At 47.8% G+C, this 24,445-nt stretch overlaps 2 protein-coding genes across 2 annotated transcripts in view; one reads left to right on the forward strand and one right to left on the reverse strand.

Moving 5' to 3' along the window:
* Positions 1 to 4,208: 4,208 nt before the first annotated feature.
* LOC135102995 (uncharacterized) lies at positions 4,209 to 6,361 on the reverse strand. Its single transcript, XM_064008795.1, has 2 exons — positions 5,574 to 6,361; positions 4,209 to 5,531 (listed from the first exon to the last, which is right to left on the reverse strand). Exons 1-2 carry the CDS (start codon positions 5,631 to 5,633, stop codon positions 4,209 to 4,211), a joined length of 1,383 nt encoding a protein of 460 aa, XP_063864865.1. The 5' UTR covers positions 5,634 to 6,361.
* A 1,318-nt stretch (positions 6,362 to 7,679) lies between these two features.
* The window catches only part of LOC135103002 (A disintegrin and metalloproteinase with thrombospondin motifs adt-1-like), a 40,732-nt gene continuing 23,966 nt past the window's right edge, over positions 7,680 to 24,445 (forward strand). Inside the window, exons 1-2 of the mRNA XM_064008815.1 lie at positions 7,680 to 8,146; positions 23,491 to 23,617. Coding sequence (XP_063864885.1) covers positions 23,531 to 23,617 — 87 coding nt within the window. The 5' untranslated portion in view covers positions 7,680 to 8,146; positions 23,491 to 23,530. The remainder of the gene's footprint in view (positions 8,147 to 23,490; positions 23,618 to 24,445) is intronic.

A 24,445-nucleotide genomic window follows, 5' to 3' on the forward strand; every position in this document is an offset into this window, starting at 1 on the left:
TGCATACGTGACGGTGAACTTACCCTGCGGCGCTCCGTGTTCTCCCCTGGCTCCCCTCAGAAGGCGAGTAGTAAAACACACTTGTGGCTTCTGGCCCTCTATTCTCCGTTGCTCACACTACACAGTAGTCCTATGCTGTAGCTCGGCACCCCGGGCCTCTTGTCGACCCTCGGAAGGCTTCTTGACGCCTCGCTCCAGCTCACAAAGGAACATACAAGTACCGAAGGCAGTGTCGGCGACGCGCGGGCTTTCTTCCCTCACCAGTGTTCTCCCGCCACTCTGTCTCCCAAACTGTTCCGCCACCAATCCCAGGGCTGCTACACGTCACGTGATACTCCCGAGCCCCAGGGTAGGCGGCCGGCGAGGTGACGTAGTGTGACGTCATCCTCCACTTCAGCTGGGACTCAGTCTGGGTATCTTCATGATCTTGCCCTCTCGTGACACTACCCCCTCCTGTAAAGAGACTGAGCGCCCTCGCTCCCCAACTCTCTCTATTCCCTTTAGGTTACAGATACACCCCCAAAAACAAGAAAATAATACTTCAACTTTAGGTATATCAAAAAATCAACAAAGAACATAATCCTCACTCCATTTGGGTGGATGCCGCTCCCGTCTGGGTCTCCCTACTACAGGTCCAGCGTCGACATCCGCCAGTGCCCCCTCCAAGGGACACAACTCATCCGCTCCACCTTCCTCCATCACCAGCGGCTCAGGCTCTCTCAGGTCCAGGTCTCCGTCATCCTCCATCACCAGGGGCTCGTCGTCCCCAAGGCCCTTGTCCTTGTCCTCCTCTTCGTCACTGGTCAGGAGAGCAGCTCGCTCTCCCCAGGAGAAGCTTCCAGGGCCATGGTAACCCCAGAGCCTGTCAGCGTGCACCACCAGTGCCCGCTTCCTTGGCCCTTGGCGTATCCTGAAGGTGACGTCCGAGATGACCTTCTCCACCACGTATGGCCCCTCCCAGGGGCTCTGGAGCTTAGGGGACAATCCTTTCTTACGCCGAGGGTTGTGCAGCCACACCTGATCCCCCTCGCTAAAGGGTGGTGCCGTTGCCCGGCGGTCGTACCGGTCCTTCATCGCCTCACCGGACACCTTCAGGTTACCCCTCACCTGATGGTGCACCTCCCGGAGACGGTCCTGTAGGGCTGTAGCGTACTGGGTGATGGTAGTGGGCAGGTCTTCGTCCGGCGGCCTGCCAGTCACGAGGTCCACTGGTAGCCGGAGTTCCCGCCCACACATCAGCCGGGCTGGCGTGTAACCGGTCACCTCATGCACGGCGGACCGGTAGGCCAAGAGAAGCAGGGGGATTTTTAAGTCCCAGTCCTCCTGCCCTTCCTGGCAATATTTGTCCAACTCCTGCCCCAACGTGCGGTTGTAGCGTTCCACCATGCCATCCGACTGCGGCCGCAGGGGTGTAGTACGAGTTTTCTTGACGCCCAGCAACTGGCAGCACTCCCGGAATACTGCTGACTCAAACTCCCTGCCCTGGTCAGAGTGCAGCTCGTGCGGCACGCCAAACCGGGCGAAGAACTCGTCCACTAACACACCTGCCACGGTGGCAGCCTCATGGTTTGGCAGCGGATACGCTTCCGGCCATTTAGTGAAGTAGTCCATGGTCACACACACAAAGCGGTTACCTCTCAGTGTCTGAGGGAACGGACCCAGGATGTCCACTGCCACCCTCTCCATAGGTGCCCCAACCTGATACACCTGTAAGGGAGCAACTGTCTTTCTCCCAGGGCCCATCTTCCCACAGCACACGTCACACACTTTGCACCATTCACTAACATCCTTCCGCATGCCTACCCAATAAACCCGCTGCTTTAACCGCCCTAGCGTTTTCCTCACACCGAAGTGACCACTTGCATTTCCACCGTGAGCCTCGCGCACTAAGGCCTCCCTCATATTCACAGGGACAATTGTTTGCCAGAAGGCCACATCGCCGTCACATGACTCCCACCGCCGTTGCAGCACACCGTCACTCACTCGCAACACTGCCCATTGCTGCCACAACGCCTTGGCGGCAGGGCTTAGCGGGGCCACGCTTTCCCATGGCGGTTTTTCTTCGCCTTCTTCCCGCAGTGTCACTATGGGCCCGATATCAGCGTCCTGTCGCTGGGCCTGTTTGAGGTCCTCTCCCCACTCAGTGTCACTGACAAGACCGGCAGCCTTCACGCACACAGGCTCAGTCTCATGGCGTCTACAATGCCTGCAGTCACTGTCGCAAGGACGGCGACTCAAACTGTCAGCATTGCTATGCATTTTTCCAGGCCGGTATTCGATGTTGTAGTCATGCTGCTCCAGCTTGCCAATCCACCTGGCCAGCTGCCCCTCCGGGTTTCTGAGGGTTTTCAGCCACCTCAGAGCAGCATGGTCTGTCCTAATCTTGAATCTGGCCCCGTACAAGTAAGGATGGAAGTGATCAATGGCCAGGATCACTGCCAACAACTCCTTACGAGTGACGCAATAGTTCCTTTCAGGGGCTGAGAACTTCCTGCTGAAGTAGGAGACGACCCACTCTTGTCCGTCTTTCTCCTGGGACAAGACGGCTCCTACTCCCTCAGCACTCGCATCACAATCCAACACGTATGGTTTCATTGGATCCGGGTACGGTAACACAGGGGCGTTAGCGAGAGCCTCTTTCAGAGTTTCAAAGGCACGTTGACAGTCCTCGCTCCAGTGAAAGCATGCCCCTTTACGAGTCAAGTGATGGAGTGGCACCGCAATTTGCGCAAAACCCTTCACAAACCTCCGGTAGTACGTACACAACCCAAGGAACCCGCGCACTTCCGTCACACTGCGCGGCACTGGCCACTCCTTAACTGACTCTACCTTACCAGGGTCTGTTTTCACTCCCTCACTACTCACTATGTGACCCAGAAACGGCACTTCCCTCTGGAACAGGCTACACTTCTTTGGACTGAGTTTCACATTTGCCCCCCTGAACCTGTCCAACACTGTCTTAAGCCTCTCCAGAGCCCCCTTGAACGAATTCCCGTACACTAGCACATCGTCCAAGTACACCAGGGCGCTTTTCCACAGCAACCCATCCAACACACGCTCCATTAGACGCTCAAAGGTGGCCGGGGCATTCACCAGACCAAAACTCATCACTTTAAACTGATACAGTCCCTGCCCATACGAGAAGGCCGTTTTCTCTCTGTCCTCCTCCGCAACCTCAACTTGATGGTAACCTGATTTCAAGTCTAAGGTGGAGAACCACTGGGCCCCCGTGAGCGCGTCAAGCGTGTCATCCACCCTCGGTAGAGGGTAAGAGTCCTTTGTCGTCACCGCGTTAAGGCCCCGATAGTCCACACAACACCTGGTAGACCCATCCTTCTTCTTAACGAGGACAACAGCAGCACTCCAGGGACTAGCCGACTTTTCGATTATCCCTTGCGCGCGCAACTCCTCCACGGCTTTTTCCACTTCCAGCCGACGAGCAGGCACAATCCGGCGGGGCGGCAACTTAACCGGCCGACTATCCCCTGTGTGAATGTGGTGTTTAACCAGACTGGTCCGGCCCAGGTCATTATCTCCCTGCGAGAAGACATCTGCATACAGAGTCAGCACTTCCTTCACCTCGTCCACCTGTTCCCCAGACAGGCATGCCGAACTCCTCTGCAATAGATCCTGCAGATGAGGTGGAACCCCAGTGCTACTCCCTTGCATGTCCTCGCAATGACCTTCCGGGTCCATAGTCGTCTGTACACCTTCACACTCTTCCGACCCTTGACTTTCCTCCTTCTGTTCCTTACTGAGACGGCAGCGGTGGCTAGCTTCGGGTAGGGACGCAGTATGGGCTCGGTGAGTTTCAATTGAAGCTTCACACTCCTCTGCGTCAGCACCGCCCTCCTGTAGCGGCACCACACTACCTCTGACCGACATAGTCATTTCCCCGAAGTCCAGCACCGCCCTGCTCTGCTTCAGGTAGTCTAGGCCGAGCAAGTTCTCCCCGACGTCCGCTACAAAGACGGGAAGATGCTCCTCCGTGCTGCCAACCGCAATCCTGGCATGCACTGGTCCCCTCAGCTGTGTGCAGTGCCCTGTAATACCACACAGTTGTTGCTGGGCCACCGGGGGCTGTCCAGTTGCCACCACCCCGTCCTGCACGAAGGTACGTTCCGCGCCCGAGTCCACAGTGAGGCAGCAAGATTTGCCATCCACTTGCCCGCCCACCTGCACTGTCCGGGCACCCTCGGCGCGGCAACTTAGGCGGACTGGGGTCTCTGGCTCTCTGGCTGGCGCTCGACCCCTTCCACCAGCCTCTTTCCGTTTCCCCCAGCCTCCTTGCTATCCCTGGGAGAGATGAGGGCACACTCTGCCATCTTGTGCCCCTGACCGCAGTTCCAACAACAGGGTTTGTACTGGTACTGCCCTGCTCTGCCGTTGACAGCCTTTCTGCTACTCGATCCCTGCGGGCAGTACCTCTTGGTGTGCCCCTGCTGCCCGCAAGAGTAGCACTTACCCCTGAACTCACCTAGGGGCGGTGAAGGGCTAGAGTAGGCCTTCCGCACGGCCCCTTTCTTTGCCTTCACTCTCTGCGGGACATAATTCCCGCTGGGTCGCTCCCGCGTCGTCCGGAGAAATGACTCCATCTCCAGGCCCCTCGCCAGGGCCTCCTGAAGGTCCTTGGGGTGTGCCTGCTGGACGTATATCCTCAGTTGTTGGTTATCGATGGCATCAATGAACTGATCCCGCAGGAGAATGGTGATCATCTCCTCACTGGCCTCCGGGTACGCACGCCGCACCAGCACCTCCAAATCCTGCGCCAGGCGTGTCAGGGTCTCCCCCGGGCCTCGTAACCTGGCCCGGAACCTTGTCCTGAACACCTCGGTTTGGTGCTGGTACCCGTACCTCCTCTCCAGTGTCGCCGTCACTTTACTATACGAGCACCGCTGGGCAGCTGGCAGCTGGTTCAAGACTTCTAATGCCGGTCCTTTGAGTGCCCACACCAGCTGCATGGCCATCTCAGGGCGACTCCACTGGCGGGCACTGGCCAAGAGCTCGAACTGTGTCTTATACGCTTCCCAAGACACTGTTCCATCGAACTCCTGTGGCCGGCGCCTCGTCCCGTCCTTCAGCCTCCGTGACGTGGAGCTGGCAGCAGAGGGGTACGACTTTACTGAGGCTAGCGGGGATGGTGGAGGTGATAAGACGTTTACAGGAGAGCGTAGGGGAGACGGTATCACCTTGGCCAATGGAGAAAGGCTGTTTAGGCTTCCGTGACAACTATTATCCTCCTCCCCTTCGTCACTCCCCCCCTCAGTCTCACAAGCACGCCCACTTGACCGGAACAGCGTGCCTTTATGCTGAGAGAGTACAGGAGGCGCCTGTGCCGCCACAACCTCATCCACATATCTTCTCAGTTCACTGGCCGCTTTTTCCACCTCTCCCTTCACCTGATCCTTGGTGAACACTTCACTTAACACCTCGTCTTTAACCCGTGAACACTCCTCCTTCACGAGCCCCATAACCTCCTTAAATACACGGTCTATACTGCTCGTCACCGCTTGCAACTCAGCATGCTGTACCTCTCCCTGCGCCTTCAGGGCACTCATCTCAGCATGCTGTACCTCTCCCTGCGCCTTCAGGGCACTCATAACATCCGCTAGTGTGATTTCTTTCGCCGCCATGCTGACTTAATTACTGTAAGGCACCGTAACTTAACACAACACGCAGCTTACCATGGCAAAACACACTGCACCGTCCGCCCGCCCGCTGCGATCCACAAGTACGTTACCCGTACCACCGCTGCTCGCCTCCCCTGTCCAATACACACGCACACTCGGTAACACACCGCGACGCACACAGTTAGCACTTAACTCATCCCACGATCCTGACACCACTGTAACTTCACCACCCTGTGGGCAGTCACACTTACACTTTTAGGGTCCGGTGCTTCCTGCATACGTGACGGTGAACTTACCCTGCGGCGCTCCGTGTTCTCCCCTGGCTCCCCTCAGAAGGCGAGTAGTAAAACACACTTGTGGCTTCTGGCCCTCTATTCTCCGTTGCTCACACTACACAGTAGTCCTATGCTGTAGCTCGGCACCCCGGGCCTCTTGTCGACCCTCGGAAGGCTTCTTGACGCCTCGCTCCAGCTCACAAAGGAACATACAAGTACCGAAGGCAGTGTCGGCGACGCGCGGGCTTTCTTCCCTCACCAGTGTTCTCCCGCCACTCTGTCTCCCAAACTGTTCCGCCACCAATCCCAGGGCTGCTACACGTCACGTGATACTCCCGAGCCCCAGGGTAGGCGGCCGGCGAGGTGACGTAGTGTGACGTCATCCTCCACTTCAGCTGGGACTCAGTCTGGGTATCTTCATGATCTTGCCCTCTCGTGACAATATATATATATATATACAGAGAGAGAGAGAGAGAGAGAGATCAAACTAAGTGTAAAGGGAATGAGTTGAAAAGGAAAAGGGAGGTTTGACGATAATGGAATTGAAAGGGCACTTGTGTTTCCCCGCGCCCACCACCCCTAACCTCACCTCGCCTGTTATTACTAAGCACACAATGACGCCGCAGTACTGTGCCACCGTCCTCTAGCCACCAGAACGCCACTTGTCTACACCACAACAGCCCAGTAAAGCACCCGTGCCCACATCCACTTCGCCCTGCTATTTACGTGAAATGACTGAAGTGAGCGTTACAATATTCAGAATGTCTAAACTCATCACACTGCCCAGGGGAATGTTCATGATGAGGGTGGTGGCCGAGATTGGCAGACCGATTTGATTTAACGCGCCGCAACTTGTCGAGAGAGCAACAAGGTGAAGATAAATGAAGACAGATCCATGAGCAATGTTTCTACTGGTTGTGTTAGCTTTGTTGTATCATGTTACGAGAGCAGTGAACAGGTACAGAGAAAGGAAGGACAGGTAGGAAAAAAAAAGACTTGCGATGGCAGAGCAATGATATCAGAGAAGGAGATAGGCGCACAAGGCAATGGAATCCAAAGAAAGAACGCAAGGCAATAAGATGGCTGAAAGATGTGAAGGGACTGTAAGCATGGAAATCAAACGTCTCCTTGGATGTGCAAATAGATAAGTACTATGCCCTCTTCCATGGAATTTTTAAAAAGCCCTACGCAGTAATCAATGGAAGTAAACTGATCAGGTGCAATCATTCTCTGCAAAGCCATGGGAAGGAATCAGAGCAAATGTGATCTCCCACCAAGACACCGTAAGCCAGTGTAGCGTGGCCTCTAGTATGGCACCATAGTAGCAACTTTCTTGCGCGAGGTCCTTATCTTGTGGTGGAATCATGAAGGATAATGGTAATGATGATAACATGTACGCAGCTCTAGGAAGAAATTAGGTGTCAGGGGTGAGATTAAATTGACAATCATCGCCTGCATTAGTGTGTTCAGTGGGATGTAGACAGCAGATCACCCACGCATGCTCTCACTACACAGCATGTGACACCCTCAATCCTTAATGCTTCAGTACTTCAACTCTCAAAACTTTATCTCTCACTGTTCCAGAATAGACGAGCACGAAAGCGAGTTTCTTTTGTCCAGTCTTGGCATATCACTCCTCCTTTCTCTTAAAAAAAAAAAAAAAAAAAAAATCAATGCACTACTGGAAATGTGGTGTTCGCGAAGAGTGTCTGGGCGGCGCGGCGGCAGGCGGTGAGGTGTGCATGCAGGCGTGTATTGCCCTGTATAAAGGATGGCGAGACGGCGCCAGGCTCAGTGTGTGTTGGCCACCTGGTGAGCGAGGGACGGGGTGTCACTGGACTTTCGGCGCCACACACACCCACACGCACACCCCCCACCTACCCCTCGCAACACACACTAGCATGCGCCCCTCACTCTCCCGCTCATATGAACCTTAACGTGGAAGTACTTGTTTAAATCTAATTAAATTATTTCTTATAAATACTTAAAATTTTATCAAACATTTCCCTTTTACAGTCTTATTAAAATTTTTCTTTGCGATGTATTATTTTGCGCTCGTGTTCCCCTAAATGTGTTCCTGGCGCTCCGTGTGTTGCTGAGTTAGCGTGACACTGTTGCCAGCAGCCTCACAACACGTCAAGTTCGTGTTGTTTACTTCTGCGCGTGTGCGTGTGTGTGCGTATGTTGTATCCTGGCCACACGCACACATGTTTGTTCGCCGCATCTGCACTGGATTGTGAGGTAAGGTGTTGAGTTGTTTACACACACACACACACACACACACACACACACACACACACACACACCACCGCCAACAACAGCAACGACAACAAAACAAAACAAAACAAACTATTGCGTAAAGTTAACGCAATACGCAAAATAACCATGAGAGAGAGAGAGAGAGAGAGAGAGAGAGAGAGAGAGAGAGAGAGAGAGAGAGAGAGAGAGAGAGAGAGAGCATAATCATCCTCACCATCACTCAGCTGATGAGCAAATATATATAAGCTAATTTAGTGTCTGATATTAGACGCATCAACAACAGGACCAGACAGCACCGTTAAAAAAGCAAAACAGACACATGCAGGGATCCATTCCTGTACACATTCACGTAACACATTTTCACCTGTCCACTTTACCACCCAAACAAAAGAACAACACCACCTGTAGATCCACTAATGACAATATTACAATGAATGCTCCCCTTCCGCTCTCGCTCTCTGTCTCTCCCTCCCTCGCTGCAGCAACAATGTCTCACTCCCCTACAATACTGGCCAATGCACCCCCTTCTGCCACTCGCCCGCTGGCTGACAACGGAACGTGAAAAATAAAAGGTGTGGAAGTGAAAGTATGAGGATGCAAATGTAAATGAGTAAACAAAAGAATTGAAGGAGGGGAGGAAGCTGTACGTACGTTGTTTTCTTTCTCAGTGACTGTATGATTAGATAGATAGACAGACAAATAGACAGACAGACAGATAGATAGATAGATTGATATATAAATAATAGATATGGATATAGATAAATAAATAGGAAGACAAAAAAAAAAAAAAAAAAAAAAAAAAAAAAAAAAAATATATATATATATATATATATATATATATATATATATATATATATATATATATATATATATATATATATATATATATATATATATATATATATATATATATATATATATATATATATATATATATATATAGGTAGATAGATAGCCAGGCAGATAGATAGATAGAGTAGTATAGTGGGTAAGTAGGACTCTAAACAGCTCGGAATCTTGATTAGTATGCTTGTCTGCAGCTCAAACATCAAGGAGCGTCATATGGCGAGAGAGGAAACGTTCTCCTGTGACCTTAACAAGAAAAAAAAAATTATATATATATATATATATATATATATATATATATATATATATATATATATATATATATATATATATATATATATATATATATATATATATATATATATATATATATATATATATATATATATATATATATATATATATATACTGGCTGGCGCATAAATTTCTAAACAAGTATGATATCACATACAAATTAACAAATAAATGAATGAATAAATAAATAAACAGAGCGGATGACTTTTCAACTTTCCTTTTTCGGTCAGTACCTCGCGCCTCACTGGCCACCCACATCCCCATAACACATACAAAAGTAACCTCGTGACACATTTTCCTTCCCCGTGACCGTCTGTCGTGGGTGACGGTGCCAGGAGATCGTGCCTGGACGGAGTGAAGACGGCACGGAACGTAAGCGGCAAATAAAGACCCATTTCGGCGCCGTCAGGACCTCTAGGCGCCTCTTTGTCCGTGTTAACGCTCCCCTGTCACGCACTCCCCACACGAGCCCATTTAGGCCTTTTCCCTTCAGCTGGTAAGGGAAGCCTAGTTACACAACCAAGCGAGCTACTCCTGAATTTTGGGGCCGCGTGGCTCTGCTCGATTCGTGACAGAAAGTTTACGAGTTCGATGATATATGGCTGCACCTGTCTTGTTTAGCTTCTGGTAACTGGGATATGCAAGGCTCTTCACCATGGCAAAGTAGTGTTTCGTTGAGGAGGCGTCCTAATATGTTTATGTTCAATTTCTTTGTACTTAAGTGAAAGCTATTGTTCTTATACAAGGTGAGGTAGATGGCTGGAACAGGCTTGATACATTGGTAGTGAGTGTGAAAACAATGTTGAATATGTTTATAGATGAAAATAGAAGATGGTATTTCGTACGGTACCTCTTTGTATAAGAAAAAATGTTAGTTTACTGGACTTTTTAATATCTTGCAACCAATACTCAGCCTCTTTTTTTCATATATATATATATATATATATATATATATATATATATATATATATATATATATATATATATATATATATATATATATATATATATATATAAAACTAGACAAACTCTCCTTATCCAGACCATTTACATAATTAGATTCCTAGTTTCGGACGAACTTCTAACTGATTGCACTCTCTGAGATGGACACTCTTGAAAACTGAGGAAATGAAGGACTGAGGGGAGGAGAAGAGAGTAGGGATGAAGAACCGAGGGGATGAAAACAGGGGAGGAGCCGAGGGAATAAGAGAAGGGGAGGGACTGAGGGACTGAGGGGATGAAGACAAGGGAGGAGCTGGGGGGGAATCAGAGAAGGGGAGGGACAGAAGGAAACCTGGGAGAGATTGCACCTGCCGTGATGACACTTAGTAACGTCGCTCTTTCTGTATTTATTGAAGCGTCTAAGTCCCACCCAAACGGAACAGCACCATTCTTTATCCCCGTCTTCCCCTCCTCGTTTAGCGCCACGCCTCTCTCACGCCCTTGTCCTTCCCTCTCCTCACACTCGTCACGTCACCTTCCCTCTCCCCATCCCTCTCCCACGGCACTCCCTCTCCTACACATCGCAACACTTTTCCAGCTCTCTACACCTCTCCCTGTCATATCCTTCACGTCCTCGCGTCCCCCCCCCTTATCTTGCTTCTCCCCTTCTCCCTAACTTCTCATGTCTCTTCCCTCCCCAGCTCCTCAGTTCCTCTGTCCCGTCTTGGAAAAGAGTTAAGTCGAAGTTTCGAGACCACAACGCCGCCTTAGCACGTAATCCAAGAGAGAGAGAGAGAGAGAGAGAGAGAGAGAGAGCACCAATCATCCCTGAACGCTGTAGCCCTGAACTTGTCCTGTTACGGCTGTCTGGTGACGGTCGCGTGTGGTTTCTAGGACGCCTCACTCCACTCACTCCTACACACACACACACACACACAGCTTCCTTCACCACTACTACCACCCTCACTAAGCAGATTCTTCCCCCTCCACCTCAGCCTTCATTTCCACTTAACACTTCCCGTCACAGAACCCACTTCCCTTACCCTTCCTTGTCTGCCTGCTTGCCTGCCTCCCTTCCTCCTTCCCTCTCTCTCTCTATCTCTCTCCACCTCCGCAATGTCTTATCTCTTCCTGCCTCCTCATCATTATACGTCATCCCCCGTTTTTTCTCTTCTTACTGCCCTCTCTTCCGCGGCGCCATAAGGCTTTTTTTTGCGTAATGAATAATTAGATCAATCAGTATTTTTTTTCTTTCTTTATCCACTCCCCTTCCTTCCCTCCTTTCTTCCCTCGCAGCAAAACACCTGTGGCCGAGGCAGACTTGACTCACTCTACTTGCTAACAACGGGAGATGAGTGACTGATATGTTGTTTGGCTGCTACGAGTGGGTGGCTGCTACTAGAACTGTTGCTGCTGCTGCTGTGGTTGTTGATCTTTATGTTGCTGCTGCTATTACCATGGTCTACTGCTGGAACTATGACTGCAGCCACTACTACTACTGCTGCTGCTGCTGCTGCTTCTGCTATTTGTACTTCCGTGCACTACTGCTGTTGCTGCTGCTACTGCTGCTGCTGCTGCTGCTGGTGCTGCTGCTGCTACTGCTACTGCTACTACTTCTACTACTACTACTACTACTACTACTACTACTACTACTACTACTACTACTACTACTACTACTACTACTACTACTACTACTACTACTACTACTACTACTAATAGTAATAATATTGCTACTGCTACATCCGATCCAATGCAGCTAAATAAGAAAATGCCAATAATGACAACAGCTGGAGCAGCAGCAGCAGCAGCAGCAGCAGCAGCAGCAGCAACAACAACAACAACAACAACAACAACAACAACAACAACAACAACAAAAACACAATCACCAACAACACTATATACCAGCAAGAGCAAAAACAACAATGACACAACAACGACAATGACATCCCCTCCACCACTACCATCACCACCATCACCACCAAATAACATCATTAACAACGACAATAACAAAGATACGAACAAGTCACGCAACCAACACCACGACGAAGACCAAGAGAGAGAGAGAGAGAGAGAGAGAGAGAGAGAGAGAGAGAGAGAGAGAGAGAGAGAGAGAGAGAGAGAGAGAGAGAGAGGGTCACCGTAACGTTAGCAAGAAAGCAGCGCCGTATTACCAGACTAAGAGACACTACAACTTCTTAAGGCACAGAGGAGGATGAGAGGAGAATCACCTTCCCATCTTCCCGTAATGAAACCCCGCCCTGCTGCATGGCCCCTCCCAGACCCTCCACCCTCCACCCTTTCGCCCTCTTCCTACTAGTGACGGAGGGGAAGAAGGGCGTCGTCGTCATTATAGCGTTGATGTAGTGAAGTGAAGGTTACGCCAGGAAGATGAGAAGAGGAGAGAGTCATGGAGGTGGTGATGACTCAGTGATGATGAGGATTAAGGACAAAGAGGAGCTGGGAAGATAGAGAGAGCAGTCAGGGTAAGCGGAGTGAGGGACATGACATTTGCAGGGAGGATGATTACTGTGGGAGATAAGGGAGGAGAGATGTGGAGGAGATCATAGTGAATAGGAGAATGGATGTGGGAGAGATAGGCAGGGAGGAGATGTGAGTGGGACGGCGGACGAGAAGATGAAATGTTATTGTCAGAGAGATATGGAGGGAGGGGAGATACAGGCGGGAGGTAACGGGTTGTATACTTGTACTGGTGTTATTATTGGGGGATGGAGGAGATTGGGAAGAAGGGGAGGTAACAACAGGTGCAGGGAATGGAAAGAGGAGGCTGTGGGGAAGCAGTAAGGAGGCTGTGGGAAGCGACTGCTGCGTCAAGATCGGGAAAGATGAGACACCAATGACATAACAGTTTTTGGTAAAGACACATGATGCAGCGGAAGATAGATACACTTTAGTCAAGATTGATGCGATTGAAGGTGGAATCAGGCGTGGCGGAGGCGGTGGCTCGCGTCCCTGCCTGCTGATCCGTCTAACCACCTGCACCACGATTCGAACCCCGGACAAGGCAGATGGTGTGTATCCAACGCAAGAAACTTTCTATTTGGACGACACACTGGCTATGCAGCAAGGGAGGAGCATGATTTCTCCGCCATAAACACGAAACTCCAGGCTACGAAGAGCACAAAGGCTAATACCCACTCACTCCTCACCTTTACAGTTTCACACAAACACCAACCGGCGGCTCGTGCGGTATCGCTTCCCATTGCATCACATCCCCGCTGCCGCCGCCACCGTGGGAGTCCCGGCGAGCAACTCTCCTCCCGCCAACATTCCCTTTACCTCTTCCCATTACACGCCTTTCCTCTTCCGCCACGCAGTTCTCACTCTCAGGGTGATTCATTCCTTAATCGTCTTCAAGTCCTTCACATCTGTAACAATTTGACAGACGCCACTATCCAAGGCAACTAAATTTGTGGCGTGACTGTAGGAAGTTCTGCACAGGAAGACAAAAAACGATCTGGAGGTGCGGGAGAGGAAGTGCGCGAGGTAGGCTGGGAACGAAAGAGAGACCGCCCTCCCTCTGCATCATTTGTCACCTGTACAATAATGGCTGCGGGAGAAATAACTGTGTCACGGGTGCGCTGACACTCTGGCCGGCCCAACCCTCGCGCCTCATTGTGCGCTGTTTCAGAACTGGCTCGCGGCCGTCAGGTTGAGGGACACTCGCACCGCTGCCCCGCCCCCTCAGCCTCGCCCGCCGCGATAACTTATTCTTGCAAGAGTCTGTATCCCTCCGTGTCGGCTGGAAAAAAAAAAGTCTACCTTAATTTTTCTTTTCTAAGCATCGCGGATATCAAGGCACAGACAACTTCCATTCAAGGTAGTAAGTCGCCGGGTAAATGAATCTCCCCAGACGCCCACGAGCAGCAGCGCCTGGCTTTATGGTTCACGTTCCATCCTCACGCGTCAGCTCAGTGTTCGCCCAGTGATTGAATTTTTACGTTTTGGCGGCGTCACGTCCTCGGCTGCCTGTATCCATGCCCGTCACGCGGCAGGAAGAGGACAGAAGGGGAAGGGAAGTGTTGGGGTCGGGGAGGAAGGGAGTGAGTGAGGAAGGGGGGGACTTAACACAAAGTGGTGTCCGCGATAATTACAATGGCTGGCGTGCTTGTGTTCCAGGTGGGTGGCGGGGGTGGTGGTGGCAAGGCCGGTGACGCGTCCCACCAATGTCACTCACCGCCCAACGCACACAGCCCTCATTAGTCAGACTGCTTTGTTGTTATCCTCCTTCCGAGACGCCAAGACCGTGTTATGTATTTACGGCAGTCACGTCGAGTCACGCCAGGGTCCTGCGGGAGCAACGAGGGTGACGGGGGTGACAGGCTGTGTAATCAGGGTCCTCGGGCCGGGTGTCTGCAGCGGCTCCTCCTAATATTTTTTGATACCTGCACTCCACCCCTCTTCCCGTCGACACTCGCCAGTCCTCCCTTGCGCTGTGGTGAATGTAGTGGAGGAAACATGCAAGCACCTGGCCCTTCATAATAATAATAATAATAATAATAATAAAGCAGCTCAAGAACAAAGAGAGGCCTGTCAGTTGCCTGTCGTTGTTAGTATTCCACACAATGCCTTCACAGTAACCAAACAGGCTCGCCACAATGCAATTTAATACATCGCTGCCTGGTGTCGGACACGCCCGTCAATTTTTTGGTCTTTGTAGACCTGCCACCGAGGCTTCACATGCACGTCAAACTTGAGGGGATCTTGCTGTGGTTAATGTCCAACTGTTCCCGCCACCACAATGACTCCTCCGTCTCGCAGAAGAAAATAAAAGAATATAAAATAAAAGGAAGAGTTTATTAAGTCTAATATTGAATTGTATATTATTGCTTAGAAGTTTTTGTAGACTTTTTGACATCTTAAAATCGTAAACGAGAACGCTTCCCAAAGTATACGTAACTTAAAGAAAGCGAAAGACAAAATATTTAAGTCTTACACGCATGTATGGATATTACAACTTTTTTTTATATGTAAGATAGAGTCCAGCCATAGGCAACAAAATGCTGGAAAAAAAGGGCCCACTGAAAGTCTCAATCCCCAAAGAATCTAAAAGAATATCAAAAAAATTACGAAAAGCTTTATAGTTTCAATTACAAATTCAAATTTCTCCACCACACACACACACACACACACAAAAGCGCCTCGTAGCATACTAAAGATTCTCCCATCAATCTCAAAATCCCAGCATCCTAAAGAGGACACGCCCTAAAGTATACAAAAGTTTCTCCCGCAGTCTAAAAAAAAAAAAAAAAAGTAAATGAAAACGAAATCAAAGAAGACACGCCCCACAGACTAAAAAATCCTAACACCCCACAGAGAACACACTCTAAAACATACAACACTTCCCCTGCAGTCTAAGAAGAAAAAAAACGAAAAGAAAAGAAAGAACTAAAGTACACGTCCTTAAACATTCAAAAGTTTCTACTGCAGCTTTAAAAATCCTGACATCCCAAAGAGGACACACCCTACATACAACGCACACACAGGTTTCCCCTATCAGTCTCACTCTCTCCATGACTCTCCCTGCGCCTCATTCTGCTTGCAAGACAAACTTTTATTTTTCAGCCGCAGTTTAAGTAGTGCAGCTTTCCGATATGCCTGGATCGCGCTACACTTGTCCGGCGCACGTACTCGTACAGCACGACACAGCACGAGACTTGTAACGCTGTGGTGGTTCCGACATGCGCGTGTTGCTCCGTTTCTCTCTCCTTTTTTTCTGGAATGGCGAGCTGAGTGAGGAGCAGCGAGGACGGACAGGCGAGGCTCAAGGGAAGGAACAGGATGCCTCGGAAGCGCCAAGGGAGTTGTTTGCCACAGTAGGGGGGTGGAGACGCTGGCGGAAATTAGGGACCGAGAAGACCATGAGGCAAAACAAACAAGGCCGCGAGGTTTTTAAGGTAAATCACCACCACCCAGACAACTTCTTACTTACGGATCGTCGCCGCTGTTGTCGCCGCCAATTTCTCGTGACCATGAGGCAAACTACATGCTACTACTATTACTATTACAAAAAAAAATATATATATATATAAGAAGTAAAAATGAAACGGGTATATACATAAAAACTTACTCCTTCAGTGAAATGCCTTCATGTTATATTGTTGTGTCTTTTGTTTCTTAAGGATTCTGTCAGCAAAACAATGAAAAAAAAATAAAAAATAAAAAGCGACACGAGTCATTTCAGTTTCGAGTCTTACACACCTGTCTGTCGTATTTGTGTGAGGATAATTAGGCGACATCTGTCATTGTTTTGAAGGACACACACACTTGTATGTCGCATTTAAAGGGGCTAATTAGGGACACGGAAAAAAAGACACGTATCATTTAAGTGTTCTGAAGCACACACACACACACACACACGGACTTGTTGTCCTTATAATATGAACATAATTAAGTCAGGGGATACACAACAAACTATTTAAGTCAAACATTTACAGCTTGTGCCGCGTAACAAAGGGAGCGAGCTGTGGAGTCTGCGTACACTGCCTTCACGCCAAGGCCTCGTGGTGGTCGCGCGGTGACGTGGTGTTCACTCTGCAAATTCTTTTCCTCACTCTTGAAGAAAATCTCGCGTCAATGATCCAGACATCCGACGCATTCCCCTGATTTTCACGGTGATTTTAAAAACATTCTATTCAATTTTAATGTTCACTGGATGAAATATAAACGTTACTATATTCACTACTTCACTTATTCCCCTCACTTTTCATATTACTTAGGCCTGTATTCCTAAACTCTTTGTTCTATCATCGGGGCTATATTTCCAAAGGCCACACGTGTGATTAGGCAGATTCTCATGACCGTTTTTCTTGTTAGTGACGCAGAAAACTTTGTTAACCATCGCTAGAATCATGCAAACACTCCTGAAAACCCAATGAGTTATAACGCTGAAAGATTTAAGAAGGTAGGAGTGGAAAGGAAACGTTTGCTTGATGTTATGACCTACAGTCCCTTCCTGGTGACATCACGAGGGTCACGTGACAAAATGACCTTTTCCCCAGTGACACACGCCTGCTTGACTTCCCTATATTAACACTAATGTGCCCACGCCCTGCACGCCACCGCCAATTTCCCACCGTCACCTCTCCTCCCTCCTCCGCCCTATCGCTTATCTCCACCAGACAGGCATCTCCATCACCACCACCACTATCATCACCATCCTCATTCTCTCATCCATTCCCTCCTTCCCTCAGCTTACGTACATCTAGATCACCACTATCATTATCATCACTATTCACTCACCCACCCTTTCCTTCCTTCCCTCCTTTCTTCCTATAACGGCACACTATCACACTATCTTCTCCTCCATCACCACTAACACCATCATCATTATCACCATCATTACTACCATCACCATCATCCCCTCCACCTCTCTCGCTCTAAAGCAAGAATGGCCTTCAGTAGCTTGCACTTCACACATTAACCCCGCCAGCGCACCATAAACATGCCAGACAACACACACACACACACACACACACACACACACACACAAGGTCTTCGCTAAGTAACAAATAACAAGGACGAGGTTAACTATTACAGAGGATATGCAAAAAAACTATATAAACTACCACAATATTCTAATTACTCTGGTCCAATTACGCGACCATAACGCTAATGGCCGTGACGCATCCGTGAAAGAGAGGAGAGAGAGAGAGAGAGAGAGAGAGAGAGAGAGAGAGAGAGAGAGAGAGAGAGAGAGAGAGAGAGAGAGAGAGAGAGAGAGAGAGAGCAAAAAAAGCTAAACAAAGAGACAGACAGCAAGAAAGACAGATTAGCAAACAGACAGACAGACTAACAACAAAAAGACAGATAGATAGAGATATTGACAGATAAATAAACAAAAATGATAGACAAACAGACACGCAGAGACAGAGAAACCTGATTTGTGAAATATAAAACTGCTTTAGATATTAGATATGTGACTTTTCAAGAACAGAGAGAGAGAGAGAGAGAGAGAGAGAGAGAGAGAGAGAGAGAGAGAGAGAGAGAGAGAGAGAGAGAGAGAGAGACGCCCCCACCACTCACAGAAACATTCTCCTCCCCTCCCCTTCTTTCCGTCGTGACATATCGTTCCTTCCTGCTCCACTTCTTCACCCCAGGATTAGCAGGGATGAACAAGAAGCCGCGCACACGAGACAGAGGCAAAAGAAGCTCTGGAACGCACGGAGGCAGAGCGAGATCCAGGGGAAAGTGAGCTGGTGGTTGTGTCTTTAAGTGGGGGTGATTATTACGGTACAGGCGCGAGGTGGAGGGAGTGGAGGGACGAGGAGAGGGATGAGGGGAGAGAAGGTGAATAGAAGAAGGAAAATAAATGATAATATTTGTAGAGGGTCGTAAAGAAGGGCAAAGGAGAGAGGGAATGAAGGGATAAGAGAAGATACGAAGGAAGGAGGTGGAGAAGGAGGACTAAAAGAGGTAATAATGTTTGTTGAAGGACGTAAGGAAGGGCAAAGAAAAGAAGGAATAAAGAAATTAAGAAAAAAATGAGAAATGTGAGGAAATAAAGGAAAGGAACGTGCATGGGCGTTAATAAGATACGTAGAAGAGGTAAATGAAGAGAAAGGAGAGGGGGACGGGAGAAGGAATGAGGGAATGAATAATATAAAGGAAGGTACAGGGAAGGAAAAAACAAAGGAATGTGTATAAGAGTTAAGATCAATAGAGAGAAGTAAAGGAAGAGAAAGGAAGGGGAAAAACGACCAGCTGAGGAAAGGAAAGGGAAAAAAAAAGGACGGGAGAGGTGATGCGGTGGGTGAAGGAACAAGGTATGGAAAAAAAAAAGAACGAAAGGAAGGAAAGTGAATAGGGAAAAGATGTAAAAACTGGCAAGAGACCGAAAAACAAATTGAAAAAGAGAAAAAGGAAACGATGGTTGGAAAAAAAGGATGAAAAGAAATGAAGTGTGAGGTGATGTAAAAAGAAAAGAAAAGAAAAAAGCAGAAACAGTTAAAAGTTGTAAAATAATCAAGATCCCCCCCTCTCTCTCTCTCTCTCTCTCTCTCTCTCTCTCTCTCTCTCTCTCTCTCTCTCTCTCTCTCTCTCTCTCTCTCACGGAATTAAGGATGAGAATGTTAGTGGAACTGTCTTTGTGTATACCTGGCGACGATTACTACAACAATAACAACGACATGAAACTTGAAGATTTGACAGGTGCAGAGTGATTCCCTTACCGCCCCTCTCTCTCTCTCTCTCTCTCTAGGCGTACGTGCTTTCATAACCGTGGTCATAAAATGCGTACCGTTCCGAGGAGGAGGAATGGTCATGGGAAGAACAAACACAAGAGGGAGAATAAACAGTACGGACAATATGGCGACTACGACGACAATGAAGAACAATAACGATAAAAATAACAGTGAGAAGAAGAAGAAAAAGAAGAAGAAGAAGAAGAAGAAGAGGGCAATGACAATTTAACTAACATGTACACGAGGGAGCCACAAAGCCACATATATCAAAGGAAGACGGAAACTAAGGAGGATGAGGAGGAGGAGGAGGAGGAGGAGGAGGAGGAGGAGGAGGAGGAGGAGGAGGAGGAGGAGGAGGAGGAGAAGGAGAAGGAGAAGGAGAAGGAGAAGGAGAAGGAGAAGGAGGAGAAGGAGAAAGAGAAAGATGGGGATGAGGAAGAGAAGAAAACCATCACCCAAACAATAAGAATAATGATAACAAAATACACCACAAATAGTAAATATAAAAAAAGGCACCACGCCCCTTCATAAAAGGCACCACGCCCCTTCATAAAAGGCACCACGCCCCTTCATAAACACACACGCTTGACCCGCCACGACAACCAAGACTCCGGAGAAGTTGGCGTAGCTCCTCACCTCATTTTCTCCGCCTCCCTTCGCGTTCCGGGCCAGGGAGGAGGCCACGGACGTGCAGCTCCCAGTGTTTAGCGTGGCGAGGACCTGCTACTCTCTGTGACGCTTCCATGGGGGTCGCAAGCGGGTCGCAACTGTTCTTCTTAAACGCCTTGGGACTGCCAGGAGTATACAGGTTTGGTGGGTTCTTGCAGCTTCCCTTGAAATTGAGTCTTCATCTCAATTTTTTAGCAGTTTGTGTGGCAAAGAAGATGCAGAATTAAATATTTTCCATGTGTGGTGACCGCCGCGCCATTCGAGAGGCCATTCGAATCTAAAGTATTAATCAATCGAAGCCCGCAAAGTCAAGATAAGATGAACAAAGGTTTGATAATACTCTTTTCATTGCCCAAGATACGGGGATGTACATCAAGCCTCACGCTCTTTCATGGTGACATAATTAGCATCATAACTCCCTTCCCACCCCACTTCATAATGCTACAAAGTGCACAGGAACTCACATTAACTCCACGACGCTACACACTTATTACTGCATCACATTCCTGGGATACACGGAAGACTTACCGCTGGATCTGCTGTTCTATTAACGGTAAACATCTGAAACAGCAACGCCATGACGACTGTTCAGATTATTGGCTTCATTATTTTCTTCCCCAGCGGTCGGAAATCATCAATTTAAAATACTGTGTTCGTCTCTGTCTCTCTCTCTCTCTCTCTCTCTCTCTCTCTCTCTCTCTCTCTCTCTCTCTCTCTCTCTCTCTCTCTCACTTCTTTGACATTTAAATCTTCAGCAGTGAGCTTCCTTCCTGTCAATAGTGAATCATAAGAGTAACCACTACGTAACTTCAGATCATCACACAACAATTGCTGTGCTGAGGAATAAACAAAGATATCGCAAAGGGGCACGCGGCAGTCACGAGAGGTGCAAGCAGTATCTTCGCGATCTTCAGTGGTGTTTCATCATAAAAGGACACGTGTATTTTTCTCAGGTAGACACTCTCGGTTATTACTTGATTTGCTCTCTGATGTAATTATGTAGTGTGTATGAGAGAGAGAGAGAGAGAGAGAGAGAGAGAGAGAGAGAGAGAGAGAGAGAGAGAGAGAGAGAGAGAGAGAGAGAGAGAGAGAGAGAGAGAGAGAGAGAGAGGATATAAGTAAGTATAGGTTATCCACATTCCAGTGTGTGTGTGTGTGTGTGTGTGTGTGTGTGTGTGTGTGTGTGTGTGTGTGTGTGTGTGTGTGTGTGTGTGTGTGTGTGTGTGTGTGTGTGTGTGTGTGTGTGTGTGTGTGTGTGTGTGTGTGTGTGTGTCCTGACAAAATTAAATGGACAAACACCTAGTCTTTTTTATCCCCCCTTTTTTTTTTTTATCTTTCCCTGTTTAAAGAAACGCCTCCCATTACAAATTTCGCTAATTCATTCATTTCATCCACACACACACACACACACGAAAGATCGATAACAAATAAATAAATAAATAAATAAATAAATAAATAAATAAATAAATACATCGATAAATAAATCAACAACAAATGTACACAAAATAATAATAAATGAATACCGAAATAAAAACACAGGTTATTGCCACTCACGGTAAACAAAAAAAAAAAAAACATATAAGCAAGATTAACTTAACCTCTCCCCATCCCCTCCCCCCCCCCACACACACACACACACACGCACACAATAACATCTGTCAGCGAGAACATAATTATATTTGCGGGATTTCCCTTAACCAGTTTTTATTCCCCTTTTGGTTTAAAACTCTTTAATCTATATCCGGATGCGTAGAGAGAGAGAGAGAGAGAGAGAGAGAGAGAGAGAGAGAGAGAGAGAGAGAGAGAGAGAGAGAGAGAGAGAGAGAGAGAGAATAATGACCAACAAGTTAATAGATGAATGAATAGAGATAAAAAAGAACGAACGAAGGAAACAAAGAAACAAACAAACAAAAGACAAGAATCATTTACACGCAGGAAACATTTGTTTAAGTATCTGCTTGTGTTGTTTATTTGTCTCACTGTTTTGCGGCCACAGTTGTGTAAATAAAGGAAACAATACCACAAAGAAAACGAGGGAAGGAGGAGGAGGAGGAGGGGTGGTAGGAAGAGAAAAAGAAGAAGAAGAAGAAGAAGAAGAAGGAATGACACGGAAGGAAAAGGAGGAAGAGGAAGCGGAGGAGAACGACGGGCGAGGTAGCTGAAGAGAAGGAGAAAGAGGAGCAAGAAGAAGAAGAGGAACAACAAACAACAATGGCAACAGAACCGAGACTAATTGAAGAAAAAAAAAAGATAGAATACTCAGTGTTTATGCCTGAGGTCGATGGCTCCTGCGACCACACATGGATGATACCTGGTGCGGATGGCTTGCGTGGGCGTGAGAGGGCCTGAGTGGGAGTGTGTAGGCGGATGGGCGTGCTTACCTCAGTCCCACTCCAGCATCCTCACAATACGCATAACAACAACCCCCGTGAGTGAGTTAGTAGAGATGCAGGGATGCGTAATGCAGAACACATGAGTGAGAGATGAGTGAGGGATGAGTGACGGGCTGGACGTGAGGAAAATGTTGTGGTGTTGCGATGCGGTGAGTGATTCAATATGAGTGATTCGACGTGAGCGTAAATCAAGAGGTGAATAATGGAGTACTCGTGACTGGTTCTGAAATTAATGTCTTTTTCTTTTTTTTATGTATAGTTTATTTTACATTCTATACATCTAATGAATTTTTTACCTTATATGTAAGAGGGACACTGTTCTAAAACTACGAAAACTTAAAAAAAAAAAAAGACTTAATGTTACAGTCCCTAAAAGAAGCAGCCAAAAGGATTACCCAGAATTGTAGAAGTGTCTCGAAACCTCCCTCTAAAAAGAATTCAAGTCATGGGTGGGGAAAACACAAGAACAGGCAGGGAGTTCCAGAGTGAGGGGGTAAAGGTGTGAGATAAGAGGGCGAGGGGCAGAGGATGAGTGAGAAGAACGAGAGAATGTAATAACAGGGGTGTGTAATACCTATGGATGGTTTATAGAAGGTTAATATCCTCTAAGTGTTACAAGAATCCGGTGAGATGTGATAAATGTAATGGAAGGTACGGTGAAGTAAAAGCATGTGTGTTAGATGCGTGGACACCGTCGGTGCATGGGTGAGTAGGCAAAATACTATGAAATAACTATGCAAATTTTGAAGGTCAACAGGAAATTGTGGTAATAGTGATGTGATGGAGAGGGAGGAGGAGGAGGAGGAGGAGGAGGAGGAGGAGGAGGAGGAGGAGGAGGAGGACAATATACATAACAATGATTTTAAGACAACAATGATGATGGCACTAAATTGACAACGACAACGACGACGACGACCCTGATGATGATGATGATGATGATGATGACGATGATGATGATGACAATAACTTCTCACCCCCACAGATGCAGTAGAGCGGCTCATCTTTTCATCCCCTCAGCCGCCATGGCCCACCGCCCCCCAGCTGCTCGCCCCCCGCCACTCCTGCTACTGCTGCTGCTGTCGCTGCTTTGGCCACTGACGGCGGTGAAGGTGAGGCTGATATGGGGTGTTACTCTCTCTCTCTCTCTCTCTCTCTCTCTCTCTCTCTCTCTCTCTCTCTCTCTCTCTCTCTCTCTCTCTCTCTCTTACCTCGTTCGCTTATTAGTATTGTTTTCCTCTCATCTCTCTATTTTTACCTCTATTATCTATCACTTGTTTTCTTTTCACCGCTCCTTCATCCCTACGTCTTCTCCTTTACTTCTTAATTCTTTTTTTTTATCATATCTCCATAAGTATCTATTATTTTATTCGTCTGTTATCAATTATTATTTTTCCTTTCACCCGTCTTTCATCCTCGTCTTTTATTTCCTTATTTTTTCATCTTTATTTTTCCCTTTCATTATCTCTTGTCTCTGTCACTTCTTAGTTCCTTTTATCATCAAATCTTCATATCTTTACCATATCTCCATCTCTTTCTCTAGTCCATCGCTCACACTCTTCTCTTCGTCTAGCACTCACAAACGCCATGTTATGTAATATGCGTCACACACACACACACACACACACACACACACACACACACACACACACACACAGTCATAAATGGGTCACTTGTACGTCGCTTTATGTCACGTCATCTTCTTATAATACCTTCACGTCACCTACCTAGTATTCATTCCTTGACCAACACCTCACGTTCGCGTCATATTAGCGCGTCACAACCCCAGCGGCGTACACACAATGATTCGCCATTTTATGTGCGTGCATAACACACTTTGCGTCACACTGCTCGTGAATCACGCTAGCACGTCACGTCCTCCTGACCGTCACACAAACGTCGCATCTCGTACTACTTCTTGTATGTAATGTTCCACTGTG

Source organism: Scylla paramamosain, chromosome 8 (genome assembly GCF_035594125.1).
Source record: "Scylla paramamosain isolate STU-SP2022 chromosome 8, ASM3559412v1, whole genome shotgun sequence".
Taxonomy (NCBI): domain Eukaryota; kingdom Metazoa; phylum Arthropoda; class Malacostraca; order Decapoda; family Portunidae; genus Scylla; species Scylla paramamosain.